The sequence below is a fragment of the Mytilus edulis genome, chromosome 3, assembly GCF_963676685.1.
Source record: "Mytilus edulis chromosome 3, xbMytEdul2.2, whole genome shotgun sequence".
Taxonomy (NCBI): Eukaryota; Metazoa; Mollusca; class Bivalvia; order Mytilida; family Mytilidae; genus Mytilus; species Mytilus edulis.
In genome coordinates, this window is record NC_092346.1 from 82,739,326 (window position 1) to 82,756,932 (window position 17,607).

At 32.0% G+C, this 17,607-nt stretch overlaps 1 protein-coding gene across 1 annotated transcript in view; it reads right to left on the minus strand.

Moving 5' to 3' along the window:
• LOC139517610 (N-acetylated-alpha-linked acidic dipeptidase 2-like) overlaps positions 1-3,981 on the minus strand; it is a 31,670-nt gene extending 27,689 nt beyond the window's left edge. Inside the window, exon 1 of the mRNA XM_071308846.1 lies at positions 3,482-3,981. Coding sequence (XP_071164947.1) covers positions 3,482-3,810 — 329 coding nt within the window. The 5' untranslated portion in view covers positions 3,811-3,981. The remainder of the gene's footprint in view (positions 1-3,481) is intronic.
• Between the last annotated feature and the right edge of the window lie 13,626 nt (positions 3,982-17,607).

The following is a 17,607-nucleotide window of genomic DNA, read 5'->3' on the forward strand; positions in this document are numbered from 1 at the left end:
CAAGTCATGAATGACTTTATAAATTTTAAAATCTTCACCTATGAAACTTAGTGAAACATGTGAAAGGAAGTAACAGTATAGACTCCAAGCTTTAACCTAAGATCAAAGGAAGCACCACTGGTATACGTCTTAAAATAATTAATCTTATTTTCTGCGGTTTGATGGTCAAAAGTACATTTACCAGTTAAAGATACATTGTATAAATTGTACCTTGGAGGCTTAACAGATATAAAAGCATTCTTTTCTTCAATTTTTTTTATTATAATTTGTACATGTACATGTTGATCATGTTATGTACATGTTCATGTATGTTAATATCCATGTACAATTAATGTATATATTCACTATAGAAGTTTATATATCATATCTACATGTACTATATATTGAACATAAATGAAACTTTCTAACATGTGAACCTGAACCCACAAAATGTATACATCTTTTAAGTATTTTTTACTGATGGATGTATATGCACAACGTGTTTTCTTATTCTTATTTATATTCCATTATGCATAAATGAAGTTGCTATTGTGTATTTTTATTTTTTGTAAATTACTTAATTTAGAGTACAATATATAATAAATTAAAAGTTATTTATATATATATATACATGATATATATATTTTAATAAACATTTTTTTAATTATTTGTTCAAATAACAGTGCAGCCCTGACAGGCCTGAGAACTTTTAAAATGTCTGGGAAGATGTTTTTTGAAGAAGAAAAAATCAAAATTAATTAATAATAAATGATTGGTAAACCATGTTCATTATAACTATATGTACATGTACATAGTATTTCATGACGGAACAAAATATTTTCAGCTAGGGTTATCTATACCTATTGTTCAATTTCATGATATTAATCAAGGTTTTTATTACTCAATTCAAAGTTTTGTATGATCCTTTAAGAGTACTTGTAAATATTGTATTCAACAAATTTACGAAATAGTCATGAATTTGAGAAGACAACATAAACCTCGTATTTCAAGTCAAAAGAATTTCTAAATCCACCCTTAAAATCTCTGTCAAAGGCTTACAATGTTGTCTAAGTTTGAAGTGTCTCATGTTATCTCTTAATAAATATTTTCTTTTAATTTCTAATAACACAAGTGATTCTCAAATAGTAGAAAGTTGCACAATAGTTCTTTTATCACACTTAAAACTTAAATTCCAGTAGAGGAGATAACTCAGTTTATTTTATTCATTATCTGGCTGAATGATTTGTTCTTCTGTAAACCTGAGCCTTACCATTGGTCATGTTGGTTTTGTTAATTTGGTGAATGGTATGAGATAATAATTTTCTAATTCATACTGATTGCCTTCATTTAACTCATTGTTGTTAAATTCATTTCTCAATAAAAATTAGTTTCATTATTCACTGATCTATGAGACAGTTTATATATATACTGACACATGAAAGAAATCATAAATCCTATTCAGAATTAGGATTGATTATTTCGTCTTGAAAATTGACAAGTGTAATAACTAATATTTAAACAATTAAAATATTATCATGTAATCTGAGGCATGTAAGGATTGTTTAAAGTTTTCAAATTTTGACAGTTAAAATCCATTTAGCAATTTTACTGTACATGCTGAATAATGTATAACATGTATAAGTTAGAGCTCTGACAAGACTGATAAACCAATTCTGAATCTTGGAAGGCTTACTTTAAGAGGGGCGTTAAGGAGGAGTATCTGCGAAGAAGAACGAGAAATAAAATTTTCATTTCACTATGAACAAACAATTAAAAATTTCTTGCACGTTGATTTTTTTACAGATTTCAGGAAACATGGTGAATAATGAACCTTTTTCATGGCTGTGTGTGAAATAAAAATGGCATAACATGTTGCACGAAAATAACCCTTTACCACCCTCATTTAAGCTGGAGCAAGTCATATGCATTTTTTACAAAGTTGTAATGAAATTTTTAGACTTACTTTAATGTCTGATTATGCTATAGATTCTGTTCTGTAAATCTTGAAATTTTTTGCATTTCGAGATTTGTAATAAATTTTCTATAATATAATCTTGAAATGAAAATACAATATCAAAATCTATCCTTCAATTACATTCATTGTAAGATAAATAGATATAAGAAGATGAGGTATGAGTGCCATTGAGACAACTCTTCATCCAAGTCACAATTTACAAAAGTAAACCATTGTAGGTAAAAAAAAAAACTGCCTTCAACACAGAGCCTTGACTCACATCAAACAGCAAACTATAAAGGGCCCCAAAATATTACTAGTGTAAAGCCATTTAAACGGGAAAACCAATGCACATGTACAAATTTATCTATAATTATAAATGGCATATAATATACATTGTACATGTATCTATGAATCATATACATGTACAATGTACAACATTTATCCACAATTGTATAAAAAAAAATATTTAAAGTTGTTTTAGACTCTTATGTTTTTTTCTTATTAACTACATGTACAAAAAATGTACAATGTATATATTGCTATTTTGATTTTTCAATCTAAAGTTAGTCGCCTTTTTAAACTTTTTTTTCATCAAACTTTTCTTAGACTTGTACAAATGTATCTTCTCAGTACATACATGTCACACAATTAAATACAGTGATCCACCTATTTATTTAGAAAATTTTTGCTGCATTTTTAATAAATATGTGCCATTTGAAGTATATAAAATATGGATTAAAATGCCTCTGGCCTTTGTTAGTCCGGTATGATTTTTAATTTTAGTTTCTTGTGTACAATTCGGAGTCTAGTATGCTGTCCATTTATGGCGCAGGAATAGTGTCACAATGGCGTTTTTATGCCATTGCATAAATGAATTATGCGATGGCATAAATCTATTTATTAAATAATTGTATTTCTGGACTTGCATTATTATTTATGCGATTGCATAAATCTATTTATGCGATGGTATAAATCTATTTATGCGAACGCAAAAATATCTTTACATTTACGCAACTATGGCGCAGGAATAGTGTCACAATGGCATTTTTATGCATTGTGACACTATTACCATGCAATATCCATTATCACTGAACTAGTATGCACATTTGTTAAGCCAGCTGAAGGACGCCTCCTGGTTCAGGAGTTTCTCGCTACATTGAAGGCCCATTGGTGGCCTTCGGCTGTTGTCTGCTCTATGGTCAGGTTGTTGTCGCTTTGACACATTCCCCATTTCCATTCTCAATTTTATTAAAAATTGTAAACACAAGTTAGAAAAATATCCATAATAATGTTTGAGGACCTGTTTGGCAGATCTAGAGTTAAAATTTACAAAAGATGTATCTTAAATTTGAAGCTGGGTCCATAATAAATATTAGCAGACATATGTCTCTGATATTAGTATTACTTAAATAGAATACTGTATCATATACTATACATGTATATACAAATCATCCAATGAAGTCACTTATTTGGGATAGTTATTTTCTTTTTAAGGGATTGTGTTGAATGATTTGCTTTTTCATCTTCAAATATTCAAAAACTCACCTTGATATTTTTCGAACATTGTCATTTGAAATAAAATACATGATGTTTTCATGTACAGAATGGAGCATGTGAGTGTCAATTTTATCCCTTCTTTTTCCAAAACTGCTTTCATCTTCATGAGATTCTTTCAAAAAATATCCAACCATTAATCCAACTAAAAACATAACACTTAAGCTCAAAATAATCAAAGAAAATGCCCATGTGCTAAAAGTTCTTTTAAGTTTCTTTTGGGCTGGAGTTTCAGGTGTATAAATTCTCCCTACATCATTAGGATCATCCGACACAGTACTCCAACTTCTGTATTTTGTAAACGAACTTGCACTCGCCATTTCCGCGTAAATACTGAAGTTATAATTGAGAGTTTCACCTGAGGCACTTCATTATTGATTTTGGGGACGATCTCAAAGTTTAATTCATGACTTATACTGAAAAGGGTTTAAATCACTCAAAATTTCAATTTCTGTCTAAGATATCGTTTTTTCGTTATACAGGTAAACTTTGATCTGTTTTTATAACTTTATCAAAGAAGAGTCTGAATTTCCCGCGGGAGATTGCAATGCAAACTATTAAAACATTTACAACTTCGGAATCAAGACCGTTAGTAATCCGTACTTTCCCGAAATTATTGCATTTTTCAAAACTTTTTTTCTGAGTGTGTTTTTTTCCCCTACTATTCTGTAGACTATTCTTGCCATGTGTAGGGTTATAGTTTGTCAAGTTCTTGTGATGTACCTTAACTTTAGTCATTTTCCTATGCATATACTGATTATGTGATGCTGTTTCTGTATCAAAGTTCCCATATTTTTTTCAAAAGTTTACATTTAAGTAGTCACGTTTAGTTTAAATAATTATTATTTGGACTTGTTCCACAGGCACTCGTCTCAGAAAAAAATTGCTATATACCTTTATATAACAAGGTATAAAGCAATTTTTTTCTGAGATGAGTGCCTGTGACTTGTTCACGTTCTGCTATATAGTTATTCATGTCCTCCCACTAAATATAGAGCATACACCATATAAAGTTAAGTATGCCCATATCTTATCTTATATCTAGAAATTGACAATGGGGGCTGGTTGAGAACAAAGCTTTACCACAAAAGAGATGATTTCATCTTCCCCGTTTGTAAACCTTCCATTTTTATGTAGCAACAATCTAGGCAGTGCCTGCATATGAAGTATACTGAATCTCCAAGTTAATACGATATTCCAGAGCTTGCAGTTCCTTTTAGGATTGCTTTCATGCAAGGAAGCTACTGAACCAAGAGTTCCAAGTGCCAGATTGACGCTATCAAGACGGTTGGTTGACCGTTATGACACCCCTGTTTCAAAGATGACGGCGAAAGTGTTCCAACTGTCGTAACCACAACCATGGCAATTTGACATCAAATGTGACCTACCGAGTTAACTTATCACCGATTTTGTACTTACTAAATGTGGTGTTGGATCTGCTTAACCTTTCGAAGCAATTGAGATCACCCACGAATTTAGAATGCATGGGTTCGTGTTGTTGAGTCTTTAAAAGAGAGGCGAAAGATACCAGAGCGACTTTCAAACTCATGAGTCGACTTGAAAAAAATGACAACGCCATTACTAAAAAAGAAAAGGACAAACAGACAAACAATAACTACACAAAACACAACATAGAAAACTGAAGTTAGACTGAACAACACGAGTTAGACTAAGCAACACGAACCCAACCAAAACATAGGGATGATCTCAGGTGCTTAGTTTTCTATATTGTGTTTTGTGAACTGTTGTTTGTTTTTTCTTCCTTTTTCCTGTTTTCCCATGGCATCATCATTTTGTCACCTATTTTCGACTTATGATTTTGTTTATCCCTTTGCTCACTGTTATAAGTTCAAAGTTCAAATTTCTTTATTTTCCAATTAAGGGTCACTGATGGGACATAATGACAACAATACACAATACATTATCATTCATAATCTTCCATTAATCTTCAAGTTAGCTTAATGTTGGTTGGTTTTCTTGACTCAGTTATGACGACAGCCGGTTTCACAACAAGTTATTTTTAATCATTGATTGGTTTTGGTCCCTTTTTTGTACTTTCTCGATTTTATCAATTATATATGTTTCTTGTTTATAATGCTTTATGAGCCCACAACCGGTCCAATTAGCAAACTCTAGTTTGAATCGGACGATAAACTCAGCATTTTACTCTTAGACCTAACCTTCTCACTGACTTGTCACAAGAACAAAAAAGAAAGTGATATCAATATAAATCATATATAAAGATTATCCTTTAAAGGAGTTACTATATATAACATAGTCCTTTTAGCCTTACTAATTGCAAGAACACAATGTTATCTGGTTAAACTATAGTTAGATACGAATTTAACCCGGGCCTTCTTTTACCTTTATATATCAATAGAAATAAGAAGATGTGGTATGAGTGCCAATGAGACAACTCTCCATCTAAGTCACAATGTTTAAAAAGTAAACAATTAAAAAGCTGTCCAAGTAAATAACAGGCAAATCCTATGGTATGGGTGGCACAACATATTTTTTTCCCACTGAATTTTTGGTTCCAATGCAATGTTTATATCATACAAAGGATATATATGTGTCAAAGATATTTTTAAATCAACAGTGGATGGCTCAGAAAATGATTTTAAAGTTCACTAACAATAACAAAATTTTGTACAAAATGAAGAGTTATCTCCCCTTTTCAATGAATTTTCAGTCCTTTCTATGTATTTTTTGCTTTTTATTTGTTGCAGTTAATAAAAAAAACAAAATCTAATTTTGAGATAGAATGAATTTGTGATATGAAATAGATGAACAAAATTTGAAAACAAAATATGTCATGTGCCACCCACTGCCTGGTTTTCCCATAGACACCCTCTTAAAGGGAAACTTCGCAAAAAAATCAAAAATTGATATTATGTTCATTCTGTATAAAAATGCTCAAATTCATAGATATTAAAGTTTTATTCCGCTAGATAAGCGATCACCATCGATTTTAAATTTAGAGTATCAATTCTGTGCGATCCGCCATTTTGTCTTCTTTCCCGATTAATAAAAACGATATGTCTATAAACCACAAAGAAACAAAACTACAGTAACTGATGTAGTCGTAATTGCGTGTCGATATCTTGTCAATCGTACGGTTGTTTTATCCGACTAACTAACTTGATACGAAAAATATTCTTACTTTTTTTAAATTACCATGGTCTGTTGTTTTTAAACTGTTGATATTGGAATTAGGTGAACAGTCAAAGTTGAAATCATAAATAAGTGTTCCGTGAAAATTGTTTTCGAAAATCTAATTTGTTCATAATTCTTTAAAGTAATAAAAAATTTTCAAATATATTTTGATCTTCCCTCATCTGATCACCAGCATGGCTAAAGGTATTACTTCCAAAGGTATTGTGAGGGGTGTGAGGTGACACGTCCAGGTATTCAAGCGATTTCCTGTCGGGCTTGCAAGTTCATGCATCGTTTCACTTCTGCAGGTATTGATCAGTGTACACGGCTGATAACTTATAACTTATAACTTTCCATTTCGAACTATCAGATGAATAATATACAACTCTGTCTTACTTGTCATTACTAAACTCATACGCTTGTTTATAAATAACATTTCTGGTGTAAAGAATATAATTCATAAACATATAAATAATACCCAAAAAATAAGATTTGATGAAATTAAAATCTATTTAAATATTTTTTCCAAGGGTGAATTTGGGAAAATGTAATATATAGTCATTGTCAATAGTGAAGGACAGATTGGAACAGACCAGAAATATTGATTTAAAAAAATGTACGCACTTGCCGACGATTCGTTTATACGACTGGATAGAAAGTTGCGGGACTATAGCGCAATTTAAAATATATACATGTATACATTGAACATAAGAAAAAAACATATATTTTGAATAAATAGGGGTAAAAGTGTTGTAAATAGACTAGTCCACGTATGCCAACAGTATGTAATCATCGAATGTCGAAGATATACCAGAAGAAGAAGAAGAAGAAGAGAACCAATTTGATTTAAATACAGGTCGATGTATAACTTTTGCTTTGGTTCATTGAAGCTGTGGACCTAGTAAAATCACAGATTGATATTTCAATAAGATTGTTCTCGAACAAAGGAAGGAATTCGTCATCACAATTGTTATAAATGTTTGTTTATTGAATAAATGCACATTTATACCCCAATGGGGTTGAAGGCATATATAAATGAACACAATACATCATACAAAAATAACAACAAAAGAACAAACATTATATACATATAAGTATCTATCATGCAGTTGTTGAGTCCACTCTCCTCAGTGACCATGACTTTTTAACAAATGGAGCCGTATACTGCATAATTGATGGACACGAAAGACATAAAACCAATTTATCCACACCATCCATATTATCTATATCAGAATAGGTATTTCTAACTTTCTGCAAAAATTGAAGTCTCAAATCTTTATTTTTAATACATGTAAATAAAAAATGTTCTTCATCATCTATTTTATTTAGACAACAATGTTGACATAAACGTTCTTCCCTTTTTATATTTTTGTATCTACCCCTTTCAATTTCCAAAATATGGTTATATATGCCACTGGACGAACACTAATTATCCCCAGGGGATGTGAATATTTTGCTGGGAAACTTTTGAGTATCAAAGTTTCAAATTAATTTCGGGATTTATTTTCTTTCTTGGTATTCAATAACAGAAAAAAGAATAAATTACTTGTCCGCTAAATAGGGGTATTCTTGTCAGATAAAAGACTTTTAGTTATATTTAAAAAATAGGGAAATATGACATTAAATTGGTTCTGTCTTTTTTTTTTTAAACATCGTTAAAAAGATGTGTGTCTAAGGTGAACGCCACAAGAACCCTGTAATACTAGTACGAGAGTATAGCATGTAAACATTCCTTCTCAATAATATGGTTGTATTGGAAATCTTTTCATACAGATTGACAACTCATTGTCCGATATGCATGTAATATTTGCCACATGACGCCCATAGTTCTTTCTACCATCATCATCATATTCTGTGATATTGCTGTAAACATCGATGGTTCACACCCAAACAAAATGGGAGTAATGGACCTTCAGAGCTTCTCCGTGTTATACACTTGTGAAATATATAGACGAAATTTCTGTATTGAAATGAATCTACATCTCACAAACAGGATTTTCAAATAACGATTTTGAGTAATCACCTTACAAACCAATATAAACGTATGGCAAGATATAACCATGAAGGAATTTAGTTTTTGTCAGACGCAAGAACTCATCACTATATATATCATAAACGTATACGTATATATATGCATACAGTTTCAAATATTAAGAACAAGCGGTCGATGTCGATAGTCTGTTTTCTAACTGTTCAGAGTTAGACATGTCACTTGTTCATTCTTGGAAGCCTTCATATTCCCCGTCTAACGATGGGAACTCTTTCTGATTGTGTTGACTATAAATGCTTGTATGGTAATTCTGTCGTTTATCTGTACAAGCGGTTGCATTTCCTCTCCTTTCCCAACAAACAAACGAACGAAACGCCACTAGTCTGATTTTTCTGGAGCTCATCCTCAATGGCTCTTATACGTCAGGAAACTTACATGTATACTAATAATGATTGTTTCAAGAACAACGATGTATGGACGAACTATTATAAATTCGTCAATATCAGTTATGCATGACTAAAATATAACTTTTATTACAACTACTGTATTACTTATTTGGATTAATGACGGCTATCATGTTCAACATTGCACAAATATTATCATAGAATTTTTAAAAAAATCCTCAAAAATCCTCAAAAGAAATAATGCCTTAGCTTAGATAATTGATATTCTTTTCACAAAAAGTTCGTGTAAATGATTGTCAAATGAATTTAATTATGTAAGAATAAAATGTTAAAAAGAAACTAAAAAAAATCATGCATGTTGTATGTTGTATTTTTTTGTCAATTAAAAACTTTAAAATTGCAATAGTTTTATTAGCATTTAAACACAGTCAGATTTGAATACAAGTTAAGAAATTCCGGTTAAGTCAATGATATCAAACAGATGTACAATGGTATATCAAATTGGGTAGTATTGCATTTAGTTTTTATTAAAGATTAAAACTACTATTTTTTGCTTCATATTTGAATCTTTACGCCAATTGCCGCTAAGAAAGTAATCAAAAATTGTTTCCTTTTATTTTTATACACTTTCGGAATTACACGAATCTGAATTTTATTTTCAATTAATTTACACAATTTAATTATTGTATCTTTATTCTCATCGTGTATTAAATCTTAGTGTATTAACATGGTGACAGCATACTCTTTCTAATCCTTTCTGTTTATCCTTTCCAAATAACAACATTTATACCTGTGTACGCTTGAACTCACACCTGCGGCTAAATAGCTACAAGGTAAACGAATTGACCTCAAGCCGGGAAATATACAGTGACCTTTACAAAATAATATACACACTCTGCTCACACATTAGTTGCATTGAAATGATTATCAAAACAATAACGGTAAATAGAACTGAAATATTTTTAGTTCAATATCAGTAAAAATGTTCAATAAATATTTTATGAAAAAAATCTCAACAATAATTAATTAAATTTATTCAAAAACATTTACTAGAGATAATTTTATAGGAGTTTAATTCAATCAATACAAAACGGTATATGCATATTCATTTTCGTTCATTCTTATATTGTGGTTAATAACTTCGACCATTCGTCAGCTGTGCGCTTTTAATTACGTATATTGTCGATAAGCTATAAGAGTTAAACAGATTTTATTTTTTCCCAGAATTCAATAAATCGGGCTAATACGTCACGACCCACTCGAGAATTCAACCAAAAAAGTTACAAATACTTGATTTTCTCCGTTATTAGAAGGAATATAAATTTAAAACTTTGCAAATGTGTTTTTTATGTTAAGATGAACATAATTAGATGATAAGTAAAAAATCGCGGAATTTCCCTTTAATAGTTCAAAGTATGATCTTCAACACTTTAGCCCTGGCTCACACCAAACAGCAAGTTATAAAGGGCCCAATAATATCTTGTGTAAAACAATTCAACTAGCGATCTAATCTATATACAAAACGAGACAACTATCTTTCTTACAAGGGAGCTGGATCGTTACAACATATGTATATAAGTCATTCCAGACATATATAAAAGTCATTGACTTTAACTGTACGTACATTAGTAACATGAGCAGGGAGAACAATACCAAATCAATAAAGCTTTGTTTATCTCCCTTTGTACGTCAACTTGGAGAAGTTCTATCGAGTCACATGTAATATTTTTGTTGTTGAGATTATTGTCTATGAAACACATGAGGGTATGGATGGGGGGGCCTGTTATTCTGTAAACATTTAATATTCACCCCATTTTTCTCTAATCTTTAAAAAATTAACCCCTTTTTTCTCTAATCTTCCAAAAATTAACCCTTTTATTCTCTAATCTTCTATTTTTTGGCTCATTATTCTCTAATCTTCATTTTTTAAGGGCATTATTCTTTAATCATTTAACCCCATCCAAACCCTCACACATGGCTATGAAAATCATCATCTCGGTGTCAGTCTATGGAAGAAGCGATTCGATAAAAGCTTTTCTTAAATCAACGAGCGATATTGTCTTATATCAACGAGTTGCATTGTGGGAAATTTCAGACGAATGTTAGCATTTGTACGAAGAAAGGCATATTTCTCGGTATAAAGTAATGATTCTTTTCTGAAAACAGGGTGACATTTAACATGACATACGTCTGGTGTATAATTTTCATGAGTTATTTTATGTAATAACAAGTAAGGTGTATTTAAACGAGAAAATTGAATTATTGAATAAATGAAACATAAATGCACGATTTATCATTTGTAGATGTACACATTCTATAAATATCATGTAGCAAATTCAGTGGAATGCAATTGAGATGAATTCAATTGTTTGCTACGCCAAAATCACCTATAAGTCAACGATACTGCTATATTTTAAAATATCAATGCGATATTTGTCTTATAACATAGCGATGATTTTTTAATATCAAAAATTTATGAATGCGATACTTTTCTAATATAACTGCTAAAGTTTTCTAATATAGCGACCTATTAGATTCTAATTTACTGGTCACACTGCTATAGTCTACCCACCTTGGTAATATCGAAATAGACAAAAAATATCATTACTTAAAAGAAACATTCATTCAAACAATCCAATCCGATACAGCTCCAAATTACAATGAATATTCAAATGGTAAAATCAATAATCCAAACAAATTAAAATGTACAAATGCTGGTGTCCCGCTCTTTGAAGATACCAACTGAGTAGCCTCAGACTATAAATTGGACAACTTCAGATACAACGAAAATCAAAAATCTTGTCAAACAGAAAATATATTTATTATTAACATAGCAAAAGATATTGAGAAGGAAGACAGTTCTTTTTGGATATCAAAGACTTTTCCCCGTTGGTAAATCGATATCTCTATGAACATAATCAGCTCGCCGCGTGGACACTCTTTTACATCGCGATGACCGTGAGGGTATTCCAATATATTGTTGCCACAGAGATTTGACTTTCGTTTTTGGCTAGTAACCGATCGTATAAATACGCGAACTTTTCTTAGTACAAAATAACAATCCGTATCGCTTGTTATAAATTCATTTCTTCAATGAGTACTAAATACTAGAGGCTCTCAAGAGCCTGTATCGCTCACCTGATTCTACTTGGGTTTTTGAAATCATATGAAAAAATATAAAATTTGGCTAAAAGTGACAACACAACCTCATTGATAAGGAATTTGGAACATGTTTAATTTCATTCAAAAGTCCCCCACTGGCGGCCATCTTGGATGGCGGATCGGCTACAAAGTAACAACACTTGGTCAGCACCTCATAAGGAACATTCATGCCATGTTTGGTTTTATTCCATTCAGTGGTTCTCTAAAAGAAGTCATTTGTATGCATTTCCCATAGGGTCCTATGTTAAACTAAGTCCCCTGCTGGCGGCCATCTTGGATGATGGATCTGCTACAAAGTAACAACACTTGGTCAGCACCTCATAAGGAACATTCATGCAATGTTTAGTTTTATTCCATTCAGTGGTTCTCTAAAAGAAGTCATTTGTATGCATTTCCAATAGGGTCCTATGTTAAACTAAGTCCCTGCTGGCGGCCATCTTGGATAATGGATCGGCTACAAAGTAACAACACTTGGTCAGCACCACATTAGGAACATTCATGCCATGTTTGATTTCATTCCATTCAGTGGTTCTCTAAAAGAAGTCATTTGTATGCATTTCCCATAGGGTCCTATGTTAAACTAACATTCATGCCATGTTTGGTTTCATTCCATTCAGTGGTTCTCTAGAAGAAGTTCAAAATGTAAATTGTTAACGACGACGACGACGGACGACGGACGCCAAGTGGTGAGAAAAGCTTACTTGGCCCTTCGGGCCAGGTGAGCTAAAAATGTTTAGAACACAAATAAATAAGATGTAAATGTCTTTTCACGTTAGAAATGTGTATATTCGTTCATTCGTTCATTGTGTATTAATTTACGTTTTTTGATTGAGTTAAGTCTGCCAATTGATATTTTATCGTGTGTTTTTCTATGTTGTGATGTTATGCTATTGTTTCAGAAAAAGGGAGAAGCTTTCGATCCATTAAAACGTTTAATCCCGCTGCAAATGTTTGCACCTGTTCAAAGTCAGGAATCTGATGTACAGTAGTCGTCGTTTGTTTATGTAATATATACGTGTTTCTCGTTTCTCGTTTTTTATATAGATTAGACCGTTGGTTTTCCCGTTTGAATGGGTTTACACTAGTAATTTTGGGGCCCTTTATAGCTTGTTGTTCGGTGTGAGCCAAGGCTCCGTGTTGAAGGCCGTACATTGACCTATAATCATGGTTTACTTTTTTTAAAAATTGTTATTTGGATGGAGAGTTGTCTCATTGGCACTCACACCACATCTTCCTATATCTATATTTCTTTTCTATATTCATAAATTTAGATTGTTCAGTTGGAGGACTGGAAAGCAGTTATTTATAAGGGGAAATTTTAAAGATTTATAGATATAAGAAGATGGTGCATGAGTTCGAATGAGACAACTTTCCATCAAAGTAATAATTTGTTTAAAGTAAACCATTATAGATCAAAGTAGGTCCTTAAACACGGAGCCTTGGCTCACAGCGAACACCACGCTATATAGGAACAAAAACATTGCTAGTGTTAAACCATTCAAACAGGAAAACCAACGGTCTAATTAAAAAAAAAAAAAAAAAAAAAGAAGATTCAAAAGTACAGGTCAATCATTTTGATACTTAGCTATTTGATTATTTGATTACGGCATTGTTTATTAAACTCTTATTTGATTAGATTTGCTTCCAAAACCAATTGAGAAATTTGTAAGATGTTACCAAAAACAATTCGAATTAAAGCAATGGTCTTAAAACTGCTTATTTACATACAATACTACTAAGAAGTAAAATTTAAAAAATGCTGAACTCCGAGGAAAATTCAAATCAGAAAGTCCCTTATCAAATGGTATAATCAAATGATAAAACACATCAAACGAATGGATAACAACTGTCATATTTCTGACTCGGTACTGGCATTTTCAAATTTTGAAAATGGTGGATTGAACCTGGTTTTATAGCACTTCACCTCTCACGTGTATGACAGTCTCATCAAATTCTGTAATATTTACAACGATGCGTGAACAAAACAGACATACTAGGTAAAATTGTCAAAATATTGGTACAGCAGTCTAATATTAATACTAATCGGTACTAAAATTGATATAACAAAAACACCGCTATGATATTTTAAAAGTATCGCATTGATATTTTAAAAGTATCGCATTGTTTATTTATGTATATAAGAAAAACACAGCACTTCAAATTTTACACTGACATAAACTTAAGCTTCTAACTAACTTCTGCATGTATATTTAGACTCAATTGTTGTTTATATTTGAACAATAAGTTTTAAAATTAGTATTTTCTTAATTTTTCGTTGCCGAAAACAACATTTTCCGCCTGGAATGTCTGCATATTTACAATTGATATTAGACAATATCGCTATGTGATATAAGAAAAGTTTTTATCGATACGCTTCTTCCATAGACTGGGTGTGTGTAGGATATCCTTGTTCAGGTTATCAAAATAAAGTAATAATAAAGCATACCCTGGAATGCTGCCGATAAAAACCAGCAAATGAATATTCATAAAACATAAATATTGTATTAAGAACTGCTCAATAAAATCGTAATAATACAAAACATACATATGATAGGAACAACCCCTGTCACAAATGTCTGCTGTATTTAATTTAAACTTACATCTATTATCAATGATATTGTCCATCGCATACTGTTTAGATCAGTGGGCATTATTAAAGAGGAAACGGAGAAGCGCTCCGTCCTAAAACTTTAAATTGTTAAAAAAAAATGAAAAAAGGCAATTGCATTACAAAGCCATCGCGAAAAAAACCAAATTTAGTTATGTTTTAATTTTCTGATGACAAAATCGACTGGTGTGCCAATGTAAAGTTTATTCAAAGATCTTATTTCAAAATTTGCAGGATAACCTTTATTAATAAGTTTGTTTAAAGGTTCGATGAGTTTTACACGGATCACAGTGATTTCCGCGCGTTTAGTACTCAACCACCGTAATTCAGAAATACCGTTTTTTAATAAGTTTTCTACAGGTACAACCACATTTACTAATCAAATCTAATTTTATATGGTAACGAAATCCACGACTTATTAATTTACCAGTGATGCATTGACTACGTTCGTTAAAATCTATGACATCACTACACAGACGGGCATGACGAACGAGTTTATTCAAAGTGTATATAAACACCGTATGGTGGAATTAAAGGAACATCGCCAACAGCAGTATATCGCTGTTCAAAAGTCATAAATCGATTGAGAGAAAACAAATCGAGGTTACAAAGTAAAACCGAGGGAAACACAGCAACTATAAGAGGAAAACAACGGAACACCAGAACACTGAAGTGCAATAACACCAAACGCAAACACACATAGAAACAGACTATTTGATAACAATTGCCATATTTCTGACTTGGTACAGGATATTTTGTCGGGTTGAACCTGGTTTTACGGCTAGCCAAACTTTCTGCTTTCACGGCAATGTTGATTCTGACACTAAAATAACAACGCCACGTGACAGGAATACAGTACAAACAAACGCAAGAATACAGAAAAACGCATAAATAAATAGTGAAATAGTACATTAGTAACATGAAACCCACAGAATAAAAACGAACATATCCCAATAAAGACAACACTGGACTCCACAAACAGTGATGTATTTTTGAGACGTACAGTTAATTGGAAGGAGATAAGAAAAATTAATTATTATTTTCCCAATACTAGTCCAAATAATTATCATGATTATTACGGTATTTAAAAGGCTATTTTAGCTTTAAATTATCACATAGTTTGACCTCGAGCATGCTATATATTACACCAGGGTTAATCCACAATTTTCTTAATTTAATTTTGTCATTTGTTTTGGGACTTTATATTTTGAATTTTCCTCGGACTTTGGTATTTTTGTGATTTTATTTTTTACGCCTTCATATGTAGTAACATTCCTACAGTGCCCGTATACGGGGTTTTCATCTCATAGTTGCTACATTATTCCAGGGCCTGACAATCATGATGTCCGAGCTTAATGGAAGATGACTACAATGAAGATATTGCAGCAAGGGTGATAAGGGGGAAAACCTGAAACGTTTTTCTTTGTTTGGTCATAAAATTAAAGCACTTTCAAGTACAATAGTGTAAGTCATCCCCTCGAAAGTTTCATGGACCTCACTATGATTTGGTTAACCACTATGGACTATTAGTATATGTTTTATATATGACTACCGAAATATTCCACCTATCATACTCATAATCCCTTCCCCATCTGATCCTTGATTGTGACGTTACCGAAAGTGACTCATTATTGAATGTTTACGAGATTGATCAACACGACAGGTGCATATAGTTATCAAATGTACCAGGCTTATCATTGGATTCACCAGACGCGCATTTCGTCTAAATAAGACTCATCAGTGACGGTCAGACGCTAAACTGGTTACCCTTTTGATGTTTGATAAAACAAAATTAACAAAAAGACGATAGACAAGAATAAAAAAAATGGATGACGGAAATGTGATGTATCAACTGGGAAGATTAGGAGTATTACCAGATTTTGATTTTGCAGATGCTAATGTTCTTCTGTCAATCAAGAACACATTTGCCAGCCAAAGCAGATATCATAAAAGAAGAAAAGTAAAACAATGTGTATAAGCATAGATGTAATACACCATGTTGCCTATTACACCGGACAATGACGAAATAGAGATGGTAGGCAGTTTAAATATACATTGGAGCTGTTATAGATACCAACGACAATGCAACAACCGACATAGCAAATGGAATTGAAAAAATAGCAAGAGCAGCATACTACAAGTTAAGAAAAATATGGGCATCAAACCTACACAGTAGAAATATCAAAAAGAAAATTTATAAAATCAATTTAATATCAGTGTTATTACATTGGACAGAATGTTGGAATATAAGCAAGAGAAATGGAGAAATATATAACACCTTTAACACTAGCAACTGGAAAATAGTCAGGATATTTGGCCAGCTATATTTTCAAACTCAGAACTGCTGCAAAGAGCCAATATGTGCAGCATTACCAACACTAATTAGACCAGGAGATAGAGTCCGATAGGTGACATCCTGAGGATGGTCACACAAAACGATTACCAAATCGGCTTGACGTGGACATCACCAGGAATGAGAAAGTAGGAATATCAACGGAATATGGAGATGAAAGGTAGACAAGTAAAGAACGACTTATTTATAAGTTGTAAGAGTCTGCTTTCTCATCTATTTTAAGAGGTATGAATGAGTGCCAATCATTTATAATACATGTATATATTCTGAATCAGTCAAGCCACCACTGACCAAAATATCATCTTGTTCTATATACTTAATCAAAGATATCAAATAATGTCATGCCATCACAAACGCGGACTAATGGGCTTATGTTTCACTGGAAAAATATGTCCACCTCCAATCGAATCGACCCAGTGTTAAAAACTAATCAAATATTGCAGG